Source organism: Vulpes vulpes, chromosome 12 (assembly GCF_048418805.1).
Source record: "Vulpes vulpes isolate BD-2025 chromosome 12, VulVul3, whole genome shotgun sequence".
NCBI lineage: Eukaryota > Metazoa > Chordata > Mammalia > Carnivora > Canidae > Vulpes > Vulpes vulpes.
In genome coordinates, this window is record NC_132791.1 from 183,279 (window position 1) to 210,508 (window position 27,230).

Consider the following 27,230-nt stretch of genomic DNA (forward strand, 5'->3'; position numbering starts at 1 on the left):
ATCCGGCCAGTCCGCCCGCCGCTGTCTCGCCCTGTCCCCGGCGGGCGCGTCGAGGTGCCCCCAGGGGTCGCGGGGCGGGGGCGAGACGGCGGCGGGCGGACTGGCCGGATCCGCCCCCCGAAGACCCCGCCCCGAGGACCGGGAGGCGCGGGGCGGACGCACCGCCCTCTCGGGGATTCTCCCGCTGCGGCTCCACCGCGTCGCGCCCCTTCCTCCCCCCGCGCCCCCCGCGCCCCCGGCCCGCAGCCATGCGCTCGCCGCCTGCTCGCCCCCGCCCCGCCCCGCGCCCCCCTACCCCCTACCCCCCGCGCCCTCCCGCGCCCGCACATTCCCCTCCGACACTCGCCCCCCGGCTCGCTCCCAGGGTCCTCAGGCTCCGCCCCCGCCCCCCGCCGCCCTCCCCGCCCTTCCGGCGCCGCCCCGGGGCCCCGCCCAGCCTGGGGCCGCGCCCCCTCAGGCCCCGCCCCCGGCACGCGGGCCCCGCCCACCCCACCGCCGCTCTGGAGGGACGGGCGGGGGCGGGGCCTGAGGGGGCGGGGCCTCCTCCGTCCTGGGCGCCTATTGGCCGGGCCGCGCGGGGGGCGGGGCCGCAGCCTGGGTCTGGGCCCCGGGTCTCCGCCGAGCATTCCTCGCGGCAGCGGCTCTTGCTTCGGGCCGGGGCGGGAGAGCGGCGCCTGCGGCTCGGACATGGCTGAGAAGCGGCACCCGGGGGACGTCGAGGCCCGGCGGCTCCCCGACTCCTTCAAGGGTGAGCCCCGCGCCGCCGCCGCCGCCCCCGCCCCCACCCATCCCCCCGCGGATCCCAGGCTCGTCGCCGCTCCTTGGAGCTCCGGGGACGCGGAGGAGCGGGGAGGGGGGCGGGGGCGCTCCGAGGGGCGCGGGGGGGACCGACGCCCTGGCGGCCGCTCGTTGCTCCCGCGGGGCCGGCGCCGTTATCCCGGGGCTCGCGTGCGGCCGGAGATGCTTCGGGGCCGCGGCCCTCCCCGCCCCACCCCTCCTGCACCGGCGCCCCCTGAGACCCCCATCTCCGGGACTGAGAACCCCCCGCCCCACCCCTGCAGGCCGCACGTCCCGGGCAGGGCTGGCCCCTGAGGCTTTGCCCCCAGCCCTCCCCGCCCCACCCCTCCTGCACCCGCGCCCCCCCAGACCCCCATCTCCGGGACTGAGAACCCCCCAGCCCCACCCCTGCCGGCCGCACGTCCCGGGCAGGGCTGGCCTCGCGCGCAGCAGCCTGTGTTCGTGGGAGAAGAGAGGCTCTTTCAGGCAAGCTCCACGTCCCCCTCATCCTGTCCTCCCTCCACTCCCTTGTCCTAGGGACCTGCCTCCGGGCTTTTGTTTCTCACTAGGAATTCTTTGAAGTGCTCCCTCCCTACTGGGGCCTTCCCTGGCCTGAAGGCAGAAACCTTGAGTGGCTCAGGAGCGGGACCCTTGAGAGGGCTACCCCCTGAACCTCCGTGGCTACCTCCGTGGGGGGGGGGGGGGTCGGGTTCCAATGGGGAGGTGAGAAGCCTCCCAGGGGTGCTGCTTCCCGCCCAGGGGCTCCGAGCGATCCAAAGGAGTTCTGTCCAAGGATGCAATTTCAGACTGGATGACCTTTTAGAGGGGCTGGGGAGCATTTCCAGGGCCCCACAGAGAACACTGTATTGGACTTAACTATTCTGATTAGTTGTAAAGCCAGCCTCTAATAGAAGTCCCATTTCCTTTGCCCAGCCGTCCTTCCCAGGAGCATCAAAAGAATTAGCCCTCAAAATTATCCCTGCTAAGCACATTGGAGAGTAAACAAAGTTCCCAAGTCAGTAGTGAATCAGGAAGGACAGATTTGAAGAAATTGCTACTCCCAAGAGGTTGACGTACTTCAGCATCACACAGTTTATAAGTAATGGAGCCGTATTTTATTTTATTTTTTAAGATTTTATTTATTTATTCATGAGAGACAGAGAGAGAGAGAGAAAGGGGCTGAGACAGGCAGAGGCAGAAGCAGGCTCCACGCAGGGAGGCCCACGTGGGACTCCATCCCGGGTCTCCAGGGTCACGCCCCAGGCTGAAGGGAGACACTAAACTGCTGGGCCACCCGGGCGTCCCTGGAGCCGTATTTTAAATCTGCCTTTGACTGACTGTAAAACTTGTCCACCTCTGTCATAGTTGGTTCTTAGCCTAGACAGGAAGGTGCGTGAGCTACTTCCCTCTGTGCCCTGACCTGGCAGGAGACTAGGACCTTGAGGACAGTATTGGCAGTTTGGTGAAAGCAGTGGGAAATCTGTTTGCAGAAGTTTGTTGGGAATACACATGATCTATTATTTATACTTAATATCCCTTTAGTTGTTTTTTCATGGTCACAGACCAGTTGTCACTTCTAAGTTCTTTTTCTTGGTTCTATGATTAATTTTTTAGACAGTTTTTTTTTCAGAATCTAATGAAAACTATGTGCTCCTCAGAAAATTAAACATACAAATCTTTGCTTAGTCTAGGTCACTTTTTTTTTTTTAAATATCAATCTTTGAGATGCAACACTAGTAGGAAAGCCATTACTAGAATTTATTAAATAGAATTTATTGAGTGCTTGCCCTGGGTCAAACACAGCCTAAGTGCTTTACAAACATTATCTAATTGCAGCCCTGTAGCAGCTCCACAAGGAAAACATTATCCACCATTTTACAGCAAGGGGACTGGGTCTCAGTAGAAAAATCACACGTGTGTGTGCTCCAGAGCTGGGTTTCAAACCTGGGCTATGTGATTTTCCACGTTCCCTATCTTAGAGCTACCTCCAAACAAGGAACCTATCAGACATGGATGGTGAGAGACAACAGAGAAAGCCCGAAGGAACCTAGCTTCTATCCAGACCTCTTGAATAAGGCGGCTTCTGCAGGAAACAGTGGAATATAAAAGCCCAAACTGTCTTTTTATGATTTTGCTGACAATTAGTCTCAGGAATGTAAATATGACCAAACCAAGGGCAAGACTACTTTTTCTTAAAGCCAGTACATTCCCTTTGTAATGAAATGATGGAGGTGGATTGCAAAGAAATGTATTATAATTAAGAGACACGTCAACAGAATATATCCCTTTGGGAGAATGCCTGAAAATAAGCAGAATCAAGGGACTGATTTGTTTATTACAGTTGTTACAGCTGATCGGACTGGGGAGAACTTTGTAACTTCTTTAATAATTAATCTGAGTCAAACCATCAATGGTCATAAATTAACTCAAACCAGTGACCAAGTCTAGTGAAGCTGGCGTGTGTGTGTGTGTACGCACTTGAGTATATATACTTGATTAAGTAGGTTCCTTGTTATGTGTGTTTTTATTACAGATAGACTAATTGGGTTAATATTATCTTGATAAAGGAATTACAGTTGTCACAATAATACATTTTGAAGTGTGGAAAGGAAAAAAGTTAGAGGTTACAGTCTATTGAGAAAAGGAAGTATGTGCCAATTCTCCTTCCTCCACTCTTTTTGAATCTTTATTCTCTGCGACTGGTGAAGAAACTTAAACCCCAGGCATTTAGCCTGACATTTCGGTAGATGCAAGCAATCAAGTTATCTGTTGTAAAGTCTCAGACAATAAAAATTACACCAACTTTGTTCAGTTGTGAGCGCACTAATGGTAAGATGGTACCGTGTAGTGAAATGAGAGTGGAATTCACAATTCAAGGATCTGAACTGAGCTCCCCGTTCCACCCCCTACTACCTGGGTCACTTTGGGCACGTCTCCGCCTTCCGCGTCCATGTCCCCGTCACCGTCGTGGGGGTCCTCTTACTGCCATAACTGCCTCCCAAGGCTTCAAGAATCAGAGAAAATTTATGTGAATGTACTTTTGAAACATTAAAATGTCAACTATTAAGAAATTTGTGAATGGGGAAAACAAAGAATGAAGTTAACAGTGACTGTTCAGAAAACCTAGTAATTCTGCAGGGAATTTAAATTTATGGACAAAACAGTTGTATGCAAGACAGTCCAAGAAGGTTTAGAACTTTTTTGTCCTGCTCAAATGTAGTCTGTTTCTCCTCCAGAGATGGAGTCCCCAGGCAGGTTGTTAGTCTTGATATTTTCTCTGCGGTGTTTAGGTCCCAGAGGGCAAGTCACTTTACTAAAAAGTTTATGCCTGTAAATTGTATCAATATGATCTTTAGGCTGTGATAAAAAAAAAAAACAACAGCTACTATTTTTTGAATGCTTCCTGAGGGCTTTTGTATGAGAGAAGTATTGTTCTTTTCTCTCATTTTACTCCTGAGAAATGTTAGTGGTAGAGTTGGAATCAGATCCCGGAACCCTGAGCTCTTAGCCACCGCCTAGCTTCTTAACCTCAATTAAAAACTGAGCGTCTTACGATCTATTTTTCATATGCTTCTGTCGGCGCCCACCTCCACCTTTTTTTAAAGTAAGCTCTATGCCTAGTGTGGAGCTTGAATCCATGACTCCGAGATCAAGAGTTGCATGTTTTACTGACCAAGCCAGCCAGGCGCCCCCGATTTTTAGTTAAAATGATGTTGCCCTCCAAAGACTTTAATGAGAAAAACCTAATTATAGATATTTAAGATGTCCAAATAAACGAGCGGGGGGGGGGGGGGGGGAACAATGGAAGAAGTAGGAGGGTTTTGTTCTCAATATATTTCAGGTCTAATCTAAATTTAATTAATATAATTTTTTTAAATTTATTTATTTATGATAGTCACAGAGAGAGAGAGAGGCAGAGACACAGGCAGAGGGAGAAGCAGGCTCCATGCACCGGGAGCCCAATGTGGGATTCGATTCCGGGTCTCCAGGATCGCACCCTGGGCCAAAGGCAGGCGCTAAACCGCTGCGCCACCCAGGGATCCCCAATTTAATTAATATAATTACATGAAATTGCTTTTCTCCAGTTTTTCAGACTATAACTGTTTCTATCTTTCCATCATGGGCGATACTCCGTCCATACATATTCATTCTGACCGCTGCTTTGGGACAGGATGATTCTAAAGTGTATTCAACAATTATTTACTTGGCAGATGTTTTTTGAGTACCTGTTATGCTCTAGCCGTCTACAGTATTCGCTCTTCACACTTACCCTCTGAGGAGCAACTCCTGTTAGTCCTATTTTTAAGTGAGTAGCCTAAAGCACAGAAGGTTAAGATATTTTCTCAAGATCATACAGATAATAAGTGGCAGAGCCAGCTTTGAAGTCATGATGCTACATTGTTTTAAGAAGACCAAAACCTATGGGGTAGATGGACCTTGAATAAGGTAATTACAAGAATGATAAATATGTTTTTAGAGAGGGAAGGTGTTTTAGGCAATTAGGAGAGGGGGACCTATTTAAGACTCAGGGAGTTTAAATTTAAAATTACTCATGACACCCTCACCCCTTTTTCCTCCTGCTTTGTGGCTAAAACAGTTGAGTGAAGGAGAGCTACAGAAAGTTCCCCAAGATGCTTAGGAAACAAAATAATAACACTTATTTAATTTCCTTGCTCTTTTTGAGCTAGGCAAAGGACTCCCTTTGTTTCAACTTGTATTGGAAATCTTTCTTAAAAGGGTTTGTCCCTTCCCTTTTTCTAGTATCTCATGGCAAACACATTTTATGATTCAGACCCCATAATGCTTGACCAAGGTTGTTTCTTTTGATCCAATATTTGAGCCCTCAATGTATGTTTATTATACGGAGGAAAAGGTACCGTCCCCAGCCATGGCTCTTAACGTGATACCTTCTGGCCTGCAGCCACTCCAGCCCAGAGAATTTCTTCCCTAGAGGTTTAAGGGCAAGAGCATTCGAAAAACTATAACCCACGCCTAGTTAAAATAATCATTTAAAAGATGGGTTATAGTGTGTGCTTGTCTGCTTTGAAAGCCTCTGCCCCAATGAACTGCAAGTTGTGATCTTCAATAACCAACATTTTTTTCAACATACATTTATTGAGCTCCTACTGTGTGCTGAGCTCTGCCCCTCTCACTCCACCTGGTATCATTTCTCTCTGAAGTGTGCTACTGCATTTTTGTTTCTCTCTTGACATTTTTTCTCCATTTCTTTTTTTTTAAGATTCTATTTATTTATTTATTTATTTTTTTAAAAGGCAACTTTATTTATTTATTTATTTATTTATTTATTTATTTATTTATTTATTTTATGATAGTCACAGAGAGGGAGAGAGAGAGGCAGAGACACAGGCAGAGGGAGAAGCAGGCTCCATGCAGGGAGCCTGACGTGGGATTCGATCCCGGGTCTCCAGGATCACGCCCTGGGCCAAAGGCAGGCGCCAAACCACTGCGCCACCCAGGGATCCCCAAGATTCTATTTATTTATTCCTGAGAGACCCAGATAGAGAGATAGAGACACAGGCAGAGGGAGAAGCAGGCTCCTTGGGGGGAGCCCGATGTGGGACTCGATCCCAGGACCCCAGGATCATGCCCTGAGCTGAAGGCAGACGCTCAACCACTGAGCCACCCTGGCTGCCCCTCCATTTATTTCTTTTCTTTTCTTTTCTTCTCTTTTCTTTTCTTTTCTTTTCTTTTCTTTTCTTTCTTTTCTTTTCTTTTTCTTTTCTTTTTCTCTTCTTTTATTGTTTCTTTCCATCCTTTGTCTCGCTTTTAAAATTCCAATCATTTGAAAAACTCATAGTAAAGTTTTGATTTATTGGAATAGGTCATTATTAATGAAATACGTCTTCCATCCTTTTGCCTGTTTCCACCTTCAATGTTTACTCAATCAGGTCTTTTAAAGCTCTGTTTCACTAAAGAGAGAAACTGAGGATCTGAAAACTGTAGCCTTACTTGAAACACTGAAACCTCAACTGTATTCTATAACTCAATAAAGCCCTCCTCAAACAGGTTAATGTATGGGGGGAAAAAAAGAGATAGCTGGGTGCAGGGATGAGGCAAAGGGCCTGTGGACCAGATCTGGCTTACCGCCTGTTTTTCTATGGCCCAGAAGCCACAAATAGTTTTTATATTTATAAGGTTTTGGGTTTTTTTTTTTCAAAATACAATATTTTGTTATGCATGAAATTCAGATGTCAGTATCCATAAGTTTTGCTGGGACCCAGCCGCCCACCCGTGTGTGTACAGTCTGTGGCTGCTTCTGCAATACAACAGCAGTTGCAACAGACTCTATGGCCTACACAGCTAAAATTTTTTCTGACCCTTTACAGGAAAAATGTGGAAATCCTGAAACGGAATCTCTGAGGAAGGGTAGTAGTGACCCAAAAGAACATTTATATCCTTAATATTTATACCGTCCAGAAAAATTCAACCATTGCCAAGGCTTTTTATTTCACCCTACTGTTGCCCCGTAAGCAGGGCTGTTAGGACCATACTGTTAGAATGTTTTTGAGACCAAATTCCTAGGCCTCTTATCTCTCCCCACCAAACAGCAGTGTTCTTGGCAATGCACGAAAATATGAAGTGCTTCACTTGCATTCTGGGAAAGGAGAAGGAAAAGACTGTCCTTAAATGTTGCTATTCAGGTATTGCAATAATCTTGGGCTCATCTTTTTTCTTTTTATGTGTAATATGCACACGACTCTGAGTTAGACGTTGTGTAAGACCTTTCTGGCCTTTCCCTGAAGAGGAAATCTAATCTTTTGAACTTTGGAATAAAATCTCAATGATAAATGGAATTTATTATTGCACATGATTTCCAGTAGTGCCAAGTTCAGTAGACTTTTTAGTTAATCAGCTGATACTGTATCAGTAACGACATGTAGTGCTCTGAAATTATGCCTGTTATCCTCTTGAAAAGATTATTTTATTGCGTTTTTGGATCCCAACCCAACAAAAATTACTGTACAACTTTTTTTTTTCATTTCTTTCATGATTTTGTCTGTTTTCTTCTGTCTCATCTCAGAAAGTCTTTTGCTTTATTACTTTGGGACTCAAGAGGGATATTTCATACCTACTTTGCAGATTTTTTGTGAATATTAGGAAGAAGTTATATAAGGAATCCGCTTGTGATAGACGTTCAATAAACGGTTATTATTAATAATATTAAAAGACACCTCCAGAATGAGAGAAATTTAAGAATTGTACAATTTCACCTTTTCAGCAAAATTAGTTTACACAATAAAGATGCATGGAAATTTTGCTAAGCATATATGCAATACAGCAGAGTTTCTATTTCAGAAAACTCGACACAACCTAAATGTTCATTAGGTTCATGGAACAATGAAATATTATTCAACTTTTAATAGTAAAGAATATGTACAGACCTGAAAAGATGTTCACAATATAGGGGGGAAAGCAGATTTAAAATTATTATGTATATCATTATTTCATTTAAAAAATAAAAGCAGGATAGGAAAGGTTTAAAGGACATGTAGCAAGGCAGAAAATAATTGCCTTCTAGAGATAATGAAAGCATAGATAATTTTTCTTTTTTAATTTATTTAGCTGTAATGTCTAATTTTCATAGGGACGATATTTTGCTTTTTTTTTTCTCTCTTAAAATAAGAGAAAAAAGCAATGTCTTTTAAAATTTATATCAGTTCCCTGGAGATAAGTCTAATTTGAATATTCGGTTAAACAGTGTTGATATATAAACGGCCATTTTCAAAACCTTGCTTTTGGTTAGTTAAAAATTTAATGCAATTTTCAGAAGAGTTGGTGGTAGAAAACAAAACAAAACATGGACAAGTCGTATTTACAAGCAAGTATCATAGGATCACTAAGCTTTAGGAGTGTTCCCACCCAGCAAAGTGCCAAGATTATCAACCAGAATATCTCAGGAATGCTGATTGCTCAGTATTTGTCCTTCACCTCATAGAGCTGGTAGGGAGGATTCAATCTTCAAGGTAATGACCGAGAAACGAAGGAAATGAATTTCGTGAGATTTGGGGGAGTAACTGGGAATTTCTCTCTGGCCTGTTAGTGGTAGATGACTCAGTGTCCTAAGCGTAAGCCTCACCTCTCTGCGGAATGTGCTTTGTACACCTTTATGAGCTATAACCAGGTGAGGAAGCACTTCAAGGGCCTAGAAGTGGAGAGAATTACATGGAATGGTGCCATCCCCAGTGTATACATTGATTATTTCTAGTGGAACATTTGAGAAGGGAAAGACGGAGCCCAGTTTTCAGGATATCCACCTCATTTCTTGTTGCTCTTCATTTGTAATCCCATGTATTCATTCGGGGCTTTCAAAAAACACCGCATCACCATGGGAACTGAGCACATGCACACATGTGCACACACACAGGAAACAATACCGGCTGGGATAGGAGAAGAGTAAGGAACATCGCTGCCCTCAGAGAGCGTATAGTCTGATGCGTTCAGGACACAGCTATGTGCGTTGCCTGGAGGTAGGGGGCTGGGGGCAGGACTTCAGAAAGTGCCAGGTGCTGTCAGGGAAGTATCTGGCCGCTCTGCGCCTTGTTTGGAACCCATTTCACTTTGGAAGCCTAGACCTGAGCCTGGCCACCAGCCTTGAGACTATTTTTGCTAAAAATAGGCACAGCTGGAATTAAGAGGCCTTCCTCTGCAGGAACATCAGATTTCATTCTCAGAACGCCTACCATGCTTTCCCAGTTTGGATACTGTCATGAGAAAATGCTCCAAAAATGAAAACTTCTTTCATGAGGATTTTTTAATTCAGAGGCAAAGGACTGAAGAAATAAATTGACTTAGAATGTGGGCTCATAGGATGACCTATGTTTGAATCTCCGGTCCTCCTCCGTTATGTGGTCTTGGGAAAGCTTCCTTGCTTCACTTAACCTCATTTGTAAAATAGAATTAAAAATACTTGGGGCAGGGACCCCAAATGGGTGGCTCAGTTGGTTAGGTGTCTGCTTTTGGCTGAGGTCATAACCTTGGGGTCCTGGATCGAGTCCCGCAGCAGGCTCTCAGCTCAGGGGGGAGCCTACTTCTCCCTCTCCTTCTGTAGCTCGCCCTGCTTGTGTTTTTTTTCTCTCTCAAATAAAATCTTTAAAAAAAAACAAACAATACTTCACAAGACTTTGCAAAGAGTAAGAGAGATATACACCTAAAGCAGTTGGATAACAAACCATCTACAAGTGGCTGCTGTGATGTCATCAGTCGCGATGATGCCTGGTGGAGCCTTCTGCACAAGCAGCATGGTGGCCTTGCTTAGTGTATCCTCTTGGTAAATATGTCAATGACCCCACAGCTCCAGGAGATCAACTTAGAGCACTTTTTTTAAAAAAAGAGATTTTATTTATTTATTCATGAGAGAGAGAGGTAGAGAGACCCAGGCAGAGGGAGAAGCAGGCTCCATGCAGGGAGGCCGATGTGGGACTCGATCCCGGGACTCCAGGGGTCTGCTCTGGGCCGAAGGCAGCGCTAAACCGCTGAGCCCCCCGGGCTGCCCACTTAGAGCACTTTTATTCAAGTGTGTGTACAACGTTTACCTCGCACGATGACACAGGATCAGAAACCACAGTCATTTGTAGCATTTCTGGTCTTTGTCCTGTAGTTTCTGAGCACTTGACCTGGATGCCAGCTTGTGTTCCCTTTGCTCCCATGCTCTCAGCCTGAATTCTGCTCATTTCTTGGCATGCCGTGGATTCCAGGGCCCGCCTCCCTGCCATCTTTGCCTTTCCGAGCCATAACAACTGCCCAGCCTACCTCCTCCCCTCTTGCAGTCTCCCTCTCATTATTAAAACAGCTCCTAGAAATATTCCAGAAGCTTTATTGGTTGGTAAGAAAAGTGATCGTATCCCTTGGCCTTTTCAGCGCCTCTGCCCTCCACAGAGAGGAAAAACAAACCAAAAATGAGGAAGACCCTGGATGCAAAAGGTGGAAAATGCAACCCAGGAAATGATGGTTTCCCAGGATGGGAAAGGCAGTCCCTGGCCACCTGCTCACCACCTGAGAGCAAGTCCAGACGCTGCTCCCAGAGACTCTCTTAGGAAAGGAAATTGGTAGAATTTCTGGCCCTTGAGAAGAGGTTTGAGGTTGAATCAATACATACATTAAAAACAAAGGGAAAAGGCAAGACCATGAAGAAAAAAGTTGTATGGGACAGGAAAAATGAATTTGACATCCCTGCACAGCTTAGCTTGGAGTCCATTTGCATATTCATGAGATGTAAATTTGATGGTGACCTAACCAAAATTATGTAATTAGAAGGATGGATATATTTATGGGGTGGGGGCGAAGCTAAATCCGCTTCCATAGCAGAAAGTAAGTTATGTTCAAAATGGAGAAGGCAACAAGTAGCAGCAGCAGCGTGTTTCTTCATGCAAGTATAGCTGATAAAACATTAAAACACACCAAGCACAGGTGCAGGGCGCCTGGGTGGCTCAGTCGGTTAAGCAGCTGCCTTGGGCTCAGGTCATGATCCCGGGGTCCTGGGATCGAGTCCGAGGTCGGGCTCCCTGCTCGGCGGGGAGTCTGCTTCTCCCTCTGCCCTCCCTTTTGCTTTCTCCTTCTCAGATCTTTAAACACACACACGCACACACGCACATGGGCATAGCAAGCAAGGCAAAAAAGGGAGGTGCGAGTAATGGGAGAAAAATAGGTCACAGATCTTATTCATAAAAATGTGTGTGGTTTGGAAGAATATTCATCACCTCTGGATTGAATAATTTCCCCCTCTTTATAACTTTTCTGAATTTCTCGCATCAGGAAGGTGTTCCCTTCCTAAAAAGACAAAGAGCTATGTCATGTTGCAGGAAAGGAAGCAGCTAGGAAAGGGAGAGGAGAACTAGGTACGAAGATGATTAGGACGCCTTGTTCACGATTGTGAGAAATCCGAGACAATGTGTCTAATCATCAGGAAAAGGATAATAAACTGGTGCACGTGCCCAGGTAAACAGGCCAGTCATCTTTAGCTAAGCCGCGCTCTCAGTGGAAATGCTCTCGGCCTCCCTTCCCCACCCTTTGGCGGCCTTCCCTGACAGGTCTGTCGCCCAGAAGCCCCTGACACCCACCGCCGTCACCTACCTGCCCTGCCCCCCGTCCCGCTGTCCCCGCTGTGAGTGACCCCTACTCCGTCTTTTCAAAATGCTCTGAACAGGTCTACCTGTACGTTTGCCACCTAATAGGATAATTACCTGTCCCGCCCGCTGACCTTTATCCTTCCTTCCAGCCGGGACTGCGTCTACTTCTATTACTTCAGTGCAGAGCACAAGGCATAGTAAACATTAGGTGCCTAATAAATGTTTGCCAGATAAAAATAATGGGGACGGGGTGCCCAGGTGGCTCTGGGTGAAGCATCTGCCCTCGGCTCAGGTCATGATCTCGGGGTCCCGGGACCCAGCCCCGCATCGACCTCTGCTGGGTGGGGGTGGGGGGTCTGCTTCTCCCTCTGCCCTCCGCCTGCTGTGCCAGCTCGCTCGCTCACTCACTCTCATAAATAAACTATTTTTTAAAAAGTCCTGGGGGAAATCTTTGTCCTGTTAAGTAGGTTAGAAAAAGTAGCACCTGCACTTCAGGTTTATCTCAAGAATTAGGTGGGAAAATCCACGTAAAACAGCTAGTAGGATGCCAAGCACAGGGGCGTCCGTGACAGAGGATGGGGGGACGGCAGGACTGCGAACGGGGACAGGAGCTGTGTATCTTCTGTTTCCACAGATAGCCCCAGTACAGGCCTTGGACCTTGTGGCTGGATTTTGGTGGCTGTGTCGTTCCTGTTCACGGTCATAACCTTCCCAGTGTCAGTATGGATGTGCATAAAGGTAAAGAATAGTCGCTTGCATCTGCGAGTTAGGTCGGCCGCTAACCTCACAAACCCACGTAGCGCGTGTGGAAAAGAGACCTCCTGGCCTGTGATGCTTTCTCCTTCATCTCTCCCTTGGAAAATTCACTCTAGTCGCCTGCAGTGGTGGAATTCTAGGACTTCCTTTCAGCCACTCTCCAGGCAGTCCTCCTGGGTTAAAGCAAGGGTCACCGTCTGGAATCTGAGGCCAGGCCTGTGGGGTGGCCCTGTGCAGAGTCAGGACGCAGAGGTTTGCGACCGGCTCCATTGTTCACCATGTGACCTTTGCCATGTTTCCTCCCTGTAAAATGGGAGGAAGTAACAACACCCACTTTATGGGGCCGTTGTGAGGATTAAATGATCTCTCTAATCATACTTATCCCGATGCCTGGCATATGGTTAAGTGCCCCCCCCCTTGCTGGTTATTTTCTCCATAAAGTTATTAATACTTTGATAAATGACTATTATTTACATATTCCTCACATATGCTGCCAAGAATATTCAGATCCGTTTATTATTACTATTATTTAAGGAATCAGGAAGCAAAACTATATAGAAAATTTAGTTGTTCCATTTTGGAGTTTTTTTCTGTATTAACAACACATGAGTAACTGAATGTTAGCAGCTGAGGAGTAAAGTTAGGGATTTGCTCCTCTGTACTACCCTATACTTCCACAAGTTTTATACAGTGAAGAGCAATTGCTTTTATAATCAATTTTAAAAACTAGTAAATACATACTATGTTTGGTAATTAAACATTGGACATGTTATTGGTACATACTGTCTAGATTTTACTTTATTTTTTTTTCACGTTTTTTGTGTTTAAGTGATCCCTGTGCCTAGCATGGGGCTTGAACTCACAACCCCGAGATCAAGAGTCGTGTGGCCTAAAAGATGGAGGCAGCTGGGTGCCCTGATACTGTTTGGATCTTAGAGAAAAAAAAAGTAGAGGAATATAACCCGTTTAGAGCAAAATATATGTTTAAGAAGCCATAGATGTATGTGAATATGTGTACTCTTCGTGTTATGTTATTATTTGTGTTTTAATCTAGATCATAAAGGAATATGAAAGAGCCATCATCTTTAGACTGGGTCGCATTTTACAAGGAGGAGCCAAAGGACCTGGTCAGTACTAGGATTCTGGGTGCTTGGCCTGGGGACCGGATTCTTCGTCTAGTTGATGCGAATTCCCTTATGAGGGTCCCTTATCTGTTGACTTAGAAAAGACTAACAATAGCGGTGGTGCGGGCCAGGGCCAGCCGTGCCGCAGTCACCCTTTCCTTCCCGTGGCTCCCCTCCCCTTCCCAGCCAGCTGATAAGATTATTTTAGGCCAAGAATAGCTGCAGCCCTGGAAGTCTGAGCATGAGAATGCTACTCGCGGAAGGCTTTCTAGATTTGGTTCTTTCTGCCTTATATTTGGCAAATGTCCCTTAAGCGCCTGCTGTATTCCAGGCTCTGGAAATCCAAGGGAGCCTAGAGTAGCGCTCCTGCCCTCAGGGATCTTGCCGTCTAGTGGATACCAACAGGGCGCGGTTGCATCCCACGGGACAGGTACTATGATCGAGTAATTGCAAGTAGCTGTGGACGCCAGGGACAAGGGCCAGACCCCAACTAGTAGGATGAGACCAGGCTTTGGAGGTGTCCCCTTGGCTGAATCTTGAGGCATGGAGCGGTGTTCCCCGCAGAAGGGGCGCCTCGTGCAGGGCGGGTCCCTCGTCCAGGGACCTGCAGCCAGCCCAGCCCAGCGAGAGCGTGGAGCTCGAGGAGGGGCGCCGGGGCAGGCCACGCAGGACCTCGAGCCACGGTCGGGCTCATAGTTCAGAAAAGGCTCCTGTGCTTGTGGCCGAGAACAGGCGCCCTGGGAGGGACGCCGGAGGACGTAGGACGACTTGGGAAGGATCGCACTGGCCCAGGTGACCAGACGGCCAGGGGCGGCGGGGCAAGGAAGCGTCCCGGCACACCCCCCCCCCCCCCCGGCGGCCGCAGGTTGGGGGAGAGTAACGGCGAGGGCAGCGAGGCCAACGGGCTCCTTTCAGCTGGTCACGTCGATTCTGGGGGAGTGGACGGGTGCCGGGGTGCCGCTGTCTCTCCATAATGCCCGTGTTTCTTCGTCGCAGGCTTGTTTTTTATTCTCCCGTGCACCGACAGCTTCATCAAGGTGGACATGAGAACGATTTCATTTGACATCCCTCCTCAGGAGGTAAGGCGGTCTTGGCAGACCAGACAGGTCAGCGTCGTGCGTGAGAGGAGCTGGCGGAGAGAGGAGCGGGGCGCGGTGCTGCGCGCAGGCTCGGAGCTGTGTGCGGTCAGTCACTGTTTTCTAGCTCTGGGACTTGAAGCAAGTTCCTTAACCTCTCTCTGCCTCAGTTTCCTCATCTGCAAAATAGAGGTTTTATGTATATATTTTAAATATTTTATTTATTTATTTGAGAGAGACAAAGCACAGAGGAGGGGAGGGAGGGAGAAGCAGGCTCCCTGCTGAGCAGGAGCTGGAGGCGGGACTTGATCCCAGGACCCCGGGATCATGACCCGAGCCAAAGGTAGATACTTAACCAACTGAGCCACCCAGACGCCCCTAAAATAGAGGTTGTAATAGCAGGACCTGCTTCATGAGGTTCTGGTGAGGACTGCCTGAGACATCAGGTGGCCAGTGCCTAGAACAGGGGCTGATAAATCTTAAGTGACACGTAAGTGCTTATGATTATCAGGTGTAGCGTAATGTTACCCTAAGTGTGACGTCGGCATGATCATATTTGTCGTCATTTTTGCGGCCACATTTCTCTACGATGGGTTTCTGATAGGAAATCTAGCTCCATATAATACTCTTCTTCGGGTTCTTGATTTTATTCTAGATGAACTGGTTAGAAGCCAAAGACTTGGGAGCTTCTCATTTGGCACTTTAGATAAAGCATATAATGTTTTATAATCATAATTAGTCCGTGCTCTTAATAATGCAGTTGGAACTCACAGCAAGGGACCCCTGGGGGTTCAGCAGGTGGGCGTCTGCCTTGGGCCCAGGGCGTGACCCCAGGGTCCTGGGATCGAGTCCCACGTTGGGCTCCCTGCATGGAGCCTGCCCCTCCCTCCGCCTGTGTCTCGGCCTCTCTCTCTGGGTCTCTCATGAATAAAAAAATAAAATCTTTAAAAACAAAACAAAACAAAACAAAACAAAGCTCACAGTAGGATCCCTGATCCCTGAGAAGCTTTGGCTGCCGTGGGGCACAGGGAAGGCACCAGGCCCCGTGGCCACAGTGGCAGAGCCGGGCCCCGCGTTGGGCTCCATACTAACCGCGGTCCGTGTTTGCTCCTCGTGGCTCGCGCTGGAGCCACAGCCCTGCTGGGCCGCGTGTCCAGGGCCATCATGACCATTGCAGATGGGAAGCCTGACGACAGGGGGACGGGAGGGACGGGAGAGGTCTGTCAAGTGTGTGTTGGCCAAGGGCTAGCTCTTGTCCCCGGATCCAGGAGCGGCGCGGGCACGTCCCTGCAGGCCCAGGGCTGGTGGGTGGCCGTCGCACCCTATGACACGCACAGACGCGGGACGCCGGGGATGGCTCTCCCACGAGAACAAAGCTAAGCTGGCCCATGTTCTCTGCGTGTCTTCCCGTGTTTCGGAGATGACGGCCTCCGAGGAGCCCCGCAGGGGGGCTGGGGACCCTGGCGCCCTCCCCTGTCGCCGCCTTCCCACGGCTCCCTTGTCCCCTGAGCCGAGCGGGGCAGGCAGGCCTTTTCCCGATGCCCCGTGAACTTTATGAAGGGAGAGAAACGCTCCGCCCACCATAGACGGGCAGGGAGGCCACAGCTTTGGAAAGCTCTGGCTGTGACGGTCCCAGGGCGAGAAATTGTTTACAAATGATACACATTTTCTAAAAAAAAAAGATACACATTTTCTTATCACATCCTGGGAAATAATGAATTTTCACACAAGATGGTAACACAGTAGAAGTATTTTTTAAATATCAGAAAAAAAGACAAGTGCTGCCCTGCCGGGCGGGCACAGCAGCCGTGCAGCCCCGCTGCCCTCCCCGCTGCCCTCCCCGCTGCCCTCCCCGCTGCCGACCCCGCTGCCGTCCCCGCTGCCCTCCCTGCTGCCGACCCCGCTGCCCTCCCCGCTGCCCTCCCCGCTGCCCTCTCCGCTGCCGACCCCGCTGCCCTCCCCGCTGCCGTCCCCGCTGCCCTCCCCGCTGCCCAACCCGCTGCCCTCCCCGCTGCCGACCCCGCTGCCCTCCCCGCTGCCCTCCCCGCTGCCCTCCCCGCTGCCGACCCCGCTGCCGTCCCCGCTGCCCTCCCCGCTGCCGTCCCCGCTGCCGTCCCCGCTGCCGTCCCCGCTGCCGTCCCCGCTGCCCTCCCTGCTGCCCTCCCCGCTGCCCTCCCCGCTGCCCTCCCCGCTGCCGTCCCCACTGCCGTCCCCACCGTCCCCACAGCTCTGCGCCTCACAGGAGCCGCGGCATCCACAGGACCTTCGCCGTCACAGCAGCTCGCGTAGGCTTGGCCGCTGTCGTTAGCCTCGTCTCACGATGAGGGCCCCCGGGCAAGCACTCTGAGAGCCCCTCCGCGATCACCAGGGGAGGAGGTTCGTGGGACAGCTCAGGTTCCTGACCCTCCCTGCACGCTCTGCATCAATCCCTGCGTCCCTAGGTCGCCTCTCAGTTGGTCTCGTCTCACTGCAGGCGGTCTCGCCAGGACAGAAGGCCCTCCGGACGCGCAGGGCAGAGGGGCAGGTGGCGGTGGGCAGCGCGGCACACGGGACAGTGCACAGGGCAGAGCGTCAAGCCTGCTCCTTAGGGAAGCTCCCCGGGGGAGACGCCCCTGCAGCGGGGCGTGTGGGGCACAGACCCGGGGACACTGGGGAAAGCGCGGGACGGGACCGTGGTGGGAGCTTGTGGGCCCTACACCTGGTCCCGCATGGAGCATGGCCTTGGCCCGGCTGGTGCCCCGTGAGCCACACTGCCCGCTGCCCTGGGCCGGGTACGAGAGGCACGGACGCGCTCGTCCCCGAAGCGTTCTTACGCAGCGCGCTGTAAAACACACTTTTTCCCCGATGGCACCCTATAACCGCGTCCCCGTCCACTCTCCGTTCCACTTTGCTGGGCCCCTTAGGCAGAGTCCGCCCCCCGAGGCTCGGCTGCGTGCCACGCCGTCCTCCCTGCCTTGGATACTCGCGCCCCCCTCAACATTGCTTCTTCCTTCGGGCGTAGCTCAGGTGTCCCCCTGCCACCCACTGCTGTCCCTCCTTTGTCCATAAAGGCTCCCTTGATGCCCCACCCCCTGCCTGCTGCTGAATGGTGTCTCAATGTTTGTTGAATGATTGAATTACCAGCATCGATGAACAAGTGAATGGGCCTTGTTAAAATTCTAAAGGCATCGTTAGCTTTCTGAGTCCATTTGGGCTGCTGTAGCCAAATTCCGTACGCGGGGTGGGTCACAAATAACTAAAATTTACAGCTCCCGGTCCTGGAGGCTGGAATCCAAGGTCACATGCCAGCGGGCTCAGCGGCTGTGGGGGGCCTGCGTCCTGGGTCATAGAGGACCCGGGATCAAGCCTCATGAGCCAGTCACATCCCAAAGGCCCCACCTCCTCACGCCGTCACATTAGGGGTCAGGTTTCCGCCTCTGAATTTCGAGAGAACACAACATTCAGCCAGTGGCACTTACTAAAGAAAATCAGCCGCTGTTTTAAGATGTTCTGCAGAAGAACATTCCTTACAGTTCGATCAGAGGAGGATTTGGGGCACTGGGGCGGCTCAGTCGGTTGGGCGTCCTGGGACGGAGTCCTGCCTCGGCCTCCCCGCGCCTCCTCCTGTCTCATGAATAAATAAATAAAATATTTAAAAAAAAATTAAAGAAGGGGCTGGTTGGCAGACGTAGCATCGCGTTCTTTCCGCCGCAGATCCTCACCAAGGATTCGGTGACCATTAGCGTGGACGGCGTGGTCTACTACCGCGTGCAGAACGCGACCCTGGCCGTGGCCAACATCACCAATGCCGACTCCGCGACCCGTCTCTTGGCACAGACGACTCTGAGGAACGTCCTGGGCACCAAGAACCTTTCTCAGATCCTCTCGGACAGAGAAGAAATCGCACACAACATGCAGGTGAGCCCCGCCCCCCCGCCCCCGGGCTGTCAGTCGCAGGAAATTCAAGACGAAGCCCAAGGGTTAGTGATTGTTTGACGACTTTTGACAAATGCCAGTTGAGGGCTCGCAGGCCAGGCTCTTCTCTTCGCAGGGAGGTTTTCTCAAACTTGATGGAAGGGAATATTTTCTGCGCAAACAGCTCGTGGGTTAACAGCTCGGCTGCATGCATGATTTTTTTTTTTTTTTAATTCCCCTTCAGTGTGGTTTTTTTTTTTCCCCAGAATTAGTACTGATTTTTGTCTTTAGCACGATAGTTCCAGGGTCGTCCCGTAGGACAAGACCGTGCGGGTGTGGTTAACGCTGTATTCTCCGCACAAGGCCCAGGACTTCCCTTGCCACTCGTCTGCTTACCGGTCTTTTTTGAGTAATAGATCATGAATCAAGCCTGACTTGTCCCAAAAAGATAAAGTACGAAAATCCAAGGTCTTTGTTATTTGTGTAAATGTCATCGTGTGAAATCTATCACCTGGTGCCCGCAACGACCACGGAACGGAAGCTGCAGTTTTGTTCCTCCCACCGTAGAGGAACGCGGTTGAGCGGGAGGAAGTAGGACAGTAGGACGGGGACGCAGGGCCCTGGGGGCCGGTGGCGGGCGGCCCGCTGTTCTGGTCGCGGACCTCGGGATGCGGCCGTGCCGTCCACTCGTGATGCGCTGCACGGTTAAGGAGTTGCAGGAGACGTGAAAACAAGCCATCACGGTCCGGCCCTTTTAGGAAATAAAAGTTGGCCGACCCCTGCTTGAGCTCGTAGCAGTAGAGTCAGGATCAGCTTCCCGACCGCCACCCGCCCTCCTGCGGCCTTGCTTCCCGCAGAGGACGCCTACCCGCTGCCCCTCTGCACCCCCCGCCCCCCTGGCCCCTCTGCCCCCCTCTGCCCCCCTCTGCCCCCCTCCGCCCCCTCCACTCCCCTCTGCCCCCCTCTACTTCCCTCTGCCCCCCTCTGCCCCCCTCTCCCCCCCCCGTCCCCCTCCGCCCCCTCCACCCCTTCCACTCCCCTCTACTCCCCTCTGCCCCCCTCCGCCCCCCTCTGCCCCCCTCTGCCCCCTCCACCCCTTCCACTCCCCTCTGCCCCCCTCTACTCCCCTCTACCCCTCTCCGCCCCCCTCTGCCCCCCTCTGCCCCCCTCTGCCCCCCTCTGTCCCAGCGCCCCGCCCCGCCCCAGCCCGGGACCCACCCGGCCGCCGGTGCGCTCGGCCCCGCATCATCACCGGCCTTGTCTCCTACCAGTGCACCCTGGACGACGCCACTGACGACTGGGGAATCAAGGTGGAGCGCGTGGAGATCAAGGACGTGAAGCTGCCCGTGCAGCTGCAGAGAGCCATGGCCGCGGAGGCAGAGGCGTCCCGGGAGGCCCGCGCCAAGGTAGGCTCGCTCGCCTTTCCCTTTCTTTCCTTTCTTCCTTCTTTTCTTTTGTTCTTTGCCCTTTCTTTCTTTCTCTCTGTAGTGTTTCTTATTGAGTTTTCTTTTTAATTGCAAAACAGTGAAAGGTTGTTACAAAAGTGGAAGTAGCCCTGGCGCGTTGGGCCAGGCTAACAGCCTCCAGGTAGCTTCGAGCCGCCTCCCCCTGGGGCCGCCCCGTGACCCTGCGAGGTGGGCTCGTCTGACCGAGGGGCAGGGCGGCCGCTGCGGTTACCCAAGTGGGTGCGCCCACGGCTCCTGTCGCCCCACGACTTCCTGGGAGCGCAGCGTGCGGCAGAGCAGCCCACCCGTCTGCGGCTCGGGGCCCCATATTTTGCGTTCCCAGGCCCCTGCCAAGCACAAACTAACAGTTCTGACTTCAGAGCCACTGGGCGATCCCATCAGTGTGCTTACCATTCACTCTTCCCCCCTTTTTAAAAAAGATTTTATTTATTTATTCATGAGAGACACACACAGAGAGAGAGGCAGAGACCCAGGCAGAGGGAGAAGCAGGCTCCATGCCGGGAGCCCGATGCGGGACTCGATCCCGGGTCTCCAGGATCGCACCCTGGGCCAAAGGCAGTGTTAAGCCCTGAGCCACCAGGGCTGCCCTGATTTTTCTTTTTTTTAAGTGATCTCTACACCCAGTGGGTGGCTTGAACATCACAACCCCACCATCAAGAGTCACACGCTCTACTGACCCAGCCAGCCACGTGTCCCGCCTTCCCTATTTTTGTCTCCTCTTTCTCTTTTCTCAGGATCTTCTTCCTTCTTACTGTTCCCTCTTCCTTTCTGTCCTCATAACTTTTTTTCTTCCCTCTCCTCTTTCTCTGATGTCTACTTTTTCCCCTCTTTCTTGTCATTACCACCTCTGGAGCCCGCATGGGTGCATGCCCCCAGTGAGAGGTATCGAGGAAATATCGATCAACCTAACCCAGGAAAGAGGCTCTCTGGAGCTACGGGGATATCTCACCAAACCCAAGGTTGGGAAGTAATGTTGTCTCCCCACAACGGTCGGGGGCCACAGTGCCGTCCAGCCCGAAGGAAACTAACCATTCCGTTTCCTGGGCCCCACCTCACTGCTGACAGCTTGAGGGCGGAGGGCCTGACTCCAGTTCAGCAGGCCTTCCCCGTGGAACACTAACCGGGACCAACCAGCCTTGATCCCACATTCGCAGTGGGGAGATTTTCTTTAGCAAACGTTTGGTTAAAAGGTCAAAGTCAGGGCAGCCCTGGTGACTCAGTGGTTTAGCGCCTCCCTTCAGCCCAGGGCATGACCCTGGGGTCCCAGGATCGAGTCCTGCGATGGGCTCCCTGCACGGAGCCTGCTTCTCCCTCTGCCTGTGTCTCTGCCTCTCTCTCTCTCTCTCTCTCTCTCTGGGTCTCTTATAAGTGAATAAATAAAATCTTTAAAAAAAAAAGTCAAAGTCAGATATTAATAAGGTCCCACAGCTCCTTGCTTGTGAATAGGTGGAGGAAGAGGGTCAGTTCTCAGAGGAGGAGTTGCTGTGGGCTTGGCTGATCTACCGAGATGCAAGGAGCAAACCAGTCTGTTGTTCTGCTGGAAAATAGTAGTAGCCAGAGAGGACTGAGGCAGAACCGGGCCCTCTAGGAGGATGCCCTTTAAGCCACGGGGTGGGCACTGTAATTTCTTAGCCAGCACTGAATAGAATAGTAGCTCATTCGACACACTATACCCAGAATCTTCTACCAGCCAGAATGGTTAGGTTTTCCTAATGTGATAATTGAGCTCCTGAGGACAACGTGGTGATCCCGCAGAGCCCTCGGGTGCTCTCTCTCAAAGTCATCACGTTTCGAAGACCAAGGGGGATTTTTGGTGACGCTAAATATCCCCGACTCTAATCTAGTTAGTATTTGGAAGGTCGGGAATTGCTTTTCCCTACAACGTAGCGTTAACCTCCAGCGCCATCGCTAAGCCGTGTTGACTAGAACTTAGGATACACAGATGACCTCGAATGTCAGAGCCCAAGTGGTCCTCAGAGACTATCCTCTGAAGGTGACAAATAACCTGGCCCAGATGCTGCCCCCCCAGCCTCCTATTCCCCTGCCAGTAATTAACTGCACCATTGTTTTCCACTGAGCTTAGACTTGACCTCAGAAACCTTCTGCTGTGTTCCAGGTAACAAGCCTCAACTGCTTGGAATGGCCCTAAAAATAAAACTTGTTTGCCATCCCCCTGTTCAGATGAAAAATTGAAGCCCAGAAAACTTATGTGATTTCCTCAAGGTCACACAGTTGATTATTGGTGGTAGAAACTAAAATTCCCCTCTGCTCCTCACTATCCCTTCTGGGCTCTGTGATAGACTCAGCCTCCGTGCAAGTGTCCGCACCAGCTAGGAAAGAGAATTTCTTACAACAGCGGGAAGACGTAGAGGAAGCCTGTTGGAATGTTGAATTATTGCGCCTCCATTTGGATGAGACCGTAGGGACCTTCTAGAATAGTCTTGTGGACCTGGGCAGTGACTACGGCAAACGGGATCCCTGGGTAAGTCAGCAGTTTAGCGTCTGCCTTCAGCCCAGGGCGTGACCCCGGGGTCCTGGGATCGAGTCCTGCGACGGGCTCCCTGCGTGGAGCCTGCTTCTCCCTCTGCCTGGGTCTCTGCCTCTTTCTCTCTCTGTGTGTGTCTCTCATGAATAAATAAATAAATAAATAAAATCTTAAAAAAAAAAAAAGAAAGAAAGATTAGGGCAAACACATAGAATCACAAGGAGTCTCTCTCCTCTGTAAAATACGGTAAGTAACCCTGCACCGACCATAAGGCCATCTGCTCAAAATCCTGTGTTCAGGTTCTCGTGGAAAATAGGGAGTCTGTTTCTTCAACATACGAGCTGTGAAGGAAAAGGGTAGGAGAGCCTGTGGATTAAGAGACTTCAGAGAGAAATTCCTCAAGCTAATTAGCCATCGGGGAGATGCAGAGTCAGATCGCAAGCAGATGCCGCGATAGGCGTCCACCAGAATGGCTTCAAAAAAAAAAAAAAAAGGAGGAGAAAGATAAGTACCGAGTGTGGGTGAGAGAGGAACTGTGCTCTGTGCTCATATTCTGCTGGTGAGACCGTAAGTTTGGTGCCTCCGCTTTGGCAAAGCGCCTGGCAGTGTGTGCACTCGTGTGTTTACCAAAAGGCCCCACTGGAAGGCTCACAGCAGTACCGTGTATCGCCCCAAACTGGAAACTGCCTACGTGTCCCAGGTGGTTGCAAGGATAAAATATGCTTTATTCACGTGAAGGAAAAACCATACAAGGAAGAGAATGAACGTACGAGTCCTCGCAGACGTGCTTTGGGGGAAAGGAGCCAGGCACAGAGGAGGGCGGCGCCCGCCGCAAGCTGGGCAGTGTGTTAGCTGGGCCTCTTGTTCAAGTTTTTAGACCAGCTCTTATGCCCTTGAGATGCAATCCCTTTCACACTTACATCCTCCCTCATTTCCTTTCTTAAAACTCTCAGAAGAGCGCCCGGCACGGGCTTTCGGGTTCGTATTCCCAGGCCTGGTCACCTATTGATTGAGAGGGTGGAGGACAGACGTGCGGAGCCCCATTGTCCACGCTCCTCGGCCGGTCCGCCCGGGCTCCCCAAGGACCAACAGACCAACCCCACGTACCTGAAAACGCTTGGCTCTCCAGGGATGGTCTGTCGGTCCGAGGGGTTGATCAACACGGGTTTGCTGGGCAGACGCCCCACACCCCACAAGCAGCTCGCTTTCCCTCCGTGGCCTGGGCTTGCCCCGCAGGTGCTGCCTCCACATGTGCCTGCCTTCTGGGTCTGGCCTCCCGGCCGAGAGACCAAGGGATGGATGGGAGGAGAGGAGATAGCCTTGCAGCTGGTCCGTGTCCAGACCAGGGGGAAGAAACCTCCAGACCATGTCCTTATTGGACATGAGATGACATGGAAGAAGCCAGAGCCGGTGCTCTCGGGGCAGGAGCTTGTTTCTGCTCGCGGTACGCACGTGCCTGCCCTGGAGCAGTTACCGGAGTCACGTCGAGCGCACCTGGCACCCGCCCCGCCTCACGCACCTCGGTGGGACGTGTTGGTTATCTTGAGAAATTACGGTTTTTGTCCTCTAAACCGAGGGCCTCTCTCAGTCATACCACGTCCCCTCCCCCCATCTCAACCCCTGCACCGTATTTCAAATTGTCCCTCCGCCCAGTCCCCTGCGGCGTGTGAGAAGGGCCACAGTGCAGGAGGACGGAGGCCTTGATCTCCGGCAAGTCAGGTGCAGGAGGAAGGACGTGCGGAGACTGGGCACCTGGAAGGGATTTCCTTAACGCTGCCTTGGTCGCTCCTGGAACGTTTCGTGTCCATACCCGTGTGACGTCTGTCGCGCGACAGCCACCTTCTAGAGCTTGACCACTCCTGTGTCCTGTTCCGTAGGTCATTGCAGCCGAGGGAGAAATGAACGCATCCAGGGCCCTGAAGGAAGCCTCCATGGTCATCACCGAGTCCCCTGCGGCCCTTCAGCTGCGGTACCTGCAGACCCTGACCACCATCGCCGCGGAGAAGAACTCCACCATCGTCTTCCCCCTGCCCATTGACATGCTGCAAGGCATTGTGGGGGCGAAGAAGTGAGCCCCAGAGGCCAACAGAGATGCGCCCTTCCCGGCCAGGGTAGGGCGGGGACCAAGTTAGCCCTTAAGCCTTACGGAGAGTAGGGCGAGCCCTTGACTATCCTTCCTCTTTCCTTTTCCGTGTGTTGACTGCAAGGTTCTTAGAATGTGTAGCGACCCTAGCAACAAAGATTGTAAGCTTGTAAACACTGAGGAGGGGCCGGGAGGGGACTGGCGACCTCTGGAAGGTAATGTCTTACTCCTTAAAATATTTAAAAGCCCATATATTTAGATCATTATGTAATAGGGTCAGTGCCCCTTCCTCGACCTTCACTGGGCCTCCCGCACCCCTAGCTGCAGCCAGGCCAGAGGCAAGAAGACCGTGACAAGCACCACTCGACGCCCAGGCCAGACCAGTGCTTCGCAGAAAGCAGTGACCAGCCTCTCTGGGCCACACGTGCCTTACTTGCGGGGAATCTTAAGGAAACCTTCCCGCCTCCCGCTTACTTTCTAAACCCAGGCCGTGTTTTAAAAGCATCCTCTCTCGAGAGTAGGCATTTCCTTCCCTGTCCCTGTCCACACTGGACAAAATCAGTGTCAAGATCAGTGAAAAAGATCATCTTCACCCTTGAAACAGTCTTAAACCCACCGTCAAAAAGATCATATCCTGTAGGAATAATAGGTTTCTTCTCTTTCCATTTTTGAAACTTCTCTGAGCCTCTCTAGGACCAAATGATTCCCCTGTGGTCTTTGAAACCAGCTACATACTTGTCACAAAAGTGCTTTTTTCCTCACTTTTGCCTATTTTCATATATCTGGTTCTAGGTGGTTTTTGAGCTTTTTAAACGAAACCCGCAAGTTCTATAAACACCTGTTTATATACCCATTTGAATAGCTTAAGGACTAATACTTTCTAAGGACACGTCTTCAGAAAGCCGTTCTATTTTCCTCGACTGCATGCTGTTAACTGTCGCACGCTGTGAAATACTTTGCTTGCCCGCCCCGTTCATCGAATACTCTAAGGAATTCACGATATATTGGGCATATTAACAGCCAATGAGCTTGGGAGGACACCATCAGACCTAGGATATATATAGGGATCTAGGGCGTCTTCTCTATTTGCGGGGTTATCTTCTGTCACCTGTGTCCGTGCTGAAAGAGGAAGTGGCCAGCCCCCCGTGAACCATAGTTGTTTCTTTAATGTCATTAAGAAGCACCTTCAGTTTTGCAAATGCCCGTGAATCTGAGCAACCTGGCGTTTTCCTGTTGGGTCTGAAAACCTGGCTGGTGGAGGCTCTGGATTCAGCTAGAGAAGCCTTAGGAAGGGCAGCTTCCGCACCCGGCCACCCTTCACATCTGTCCTCAGCCCCGGACTGCGGGCGTCCCTTCCCCGCTCCCCCATTTCCAAGCTTAATTTAGGAAACCCTGAGCCACATACCCGGCTTCGCAGCTGAGTTTATTAGGTGTACAGGATGCATTTTGCCTTGGAACCCGAGTTACTCATTTTAAACAATGATCTTCTCTGTTTTTTTGGTGGCGACCAGCGAGGACCAGGAAACAACCCCACATCCTGGCTAAAAATCTCTTCTCAGCTTAGAGGAGTAACAGTGCTTTCTGCTTCTTGGGTTTCCCTGTTTCCAGATACCAAACAGTCTTCACCCCTCTGCCTTGTGGCTTCATAGCCCAATAGGGTGGGATTAAGTTGCTTAAGAGGGAGGAAGCATAAGGGGCTGAGGGGAGCATCGGTGCAAGATCCCTTTCCACGTGGCCTCTCTGCAATGCTGTACGTAATAAAGTGTGCACTTTTACTCATTTTCCTCGGTGAGTCTGTTTCTGCCTGCATTTGGTGTCCGGGTTTCACTTTTCAGAAGGGGCATGAGAGCCCCTCCCGTCCTGGGCTGGCCACGTCGGCTTCTTCGTGTGCTCTCCGCGGGCCAAGAAAGAAGAGGTTACATTCGTCATCTGTCCTCTCTCGTCCAGGCTCCACGGTGCACCTGCACACACATCTTCCCTGGGGAGTGGGACCCACGGACACCCCGAACCCTTCGCCGGGTTAATTTCCTTTAGTCCTCACCGTCTGTCACCCAGTGGTCTGTTGCATCCCCAAGGCTTTGCATGCTGCCTGGCCCCAAGTCCCCAGCAGACACCTGCTGACCAGCCCAAGGTCCGACACAGGATGCAGAGGCCAGCCTCCATGCGCCAGTCACGGCGCTTCACGATGACTCACACGTTGCAGATGACAAAATGCAATTTAATTAAAAAAAAAATTTTTTTTTGAGATTTTATTTATTTATTCATGAGAGACACACAGAGAGGCAGAGATCCAGGCAGAGGGAGGAGCAGGCTCCCTCCAGGGAGCCCGACGTGGGACTCGATCCCAGGACCCCGGGGTCACGCCCTGGGCTGAAGGCAGATGCTCAACCACTGAGCCCCCCGGACGCCCCTGAGGGCAAAAATTGTAGGAAGAGAAACTATGTGGTTGATGTGGTCTTGTTCTCAATTCATTATTTTGCCT

General features: G+C 51.2%; 1 protein-coding gene across 1 annotated transcript; it reads left to right on the forward strand.

The window, feature by feature from the left end:
• The first annotated feature begins 571 nt into the window (after window positions 1-571).
• STOM (stomatin) lies at window positions 572-26,527 on the forward strand. The gene is made up of 7 exons (XM_072727474.1): window positions 572-748; window positions 12,499-12,602; window positions 13,675-13,747; window positions 14,741-14,823; window positions 18,514-18,717; window positions 19,986-20,120; window positions 24,543-26,527. Exons 1-7 carry the CDS (start codon window positions 688-690, stop codon window positions 24,735-24,737), a joined length of 855 nt encoding a protein of 284 aa, XP_072583575.1. The 5' UTR covers window positions 572-687; the 3' UTR covers window positions 24,738-26,527.
• The last annotated feature ends 703 nt before the right edge of the window (window positions 26,528-27,230 follow it).

Bases quoted from the DNA above. Each gene is read 5' to 3' on its own strand.
- STOM (XM_072727474.1), top strand. From the start codon at position 688: ATGGCTGAGAAGCGGCACCCGGGGGACGTCGAGGCCCGGCGGCTCCCC. The intron at 749-12,498 runs GTGAGCCCCGCG...CTGTTTCCACAG, and splicing joins GCTCCCCGACTCCTTCAAGG to ATAGCCCCAGTACAGGCCTT. The intron at 18,718-19,985 runs GTGAGCCCCGCC...GTCTCCTACCAG, and splicing joins AAATCGCACACAACATGCAG to TGCACCCTGGACGACGCCAC.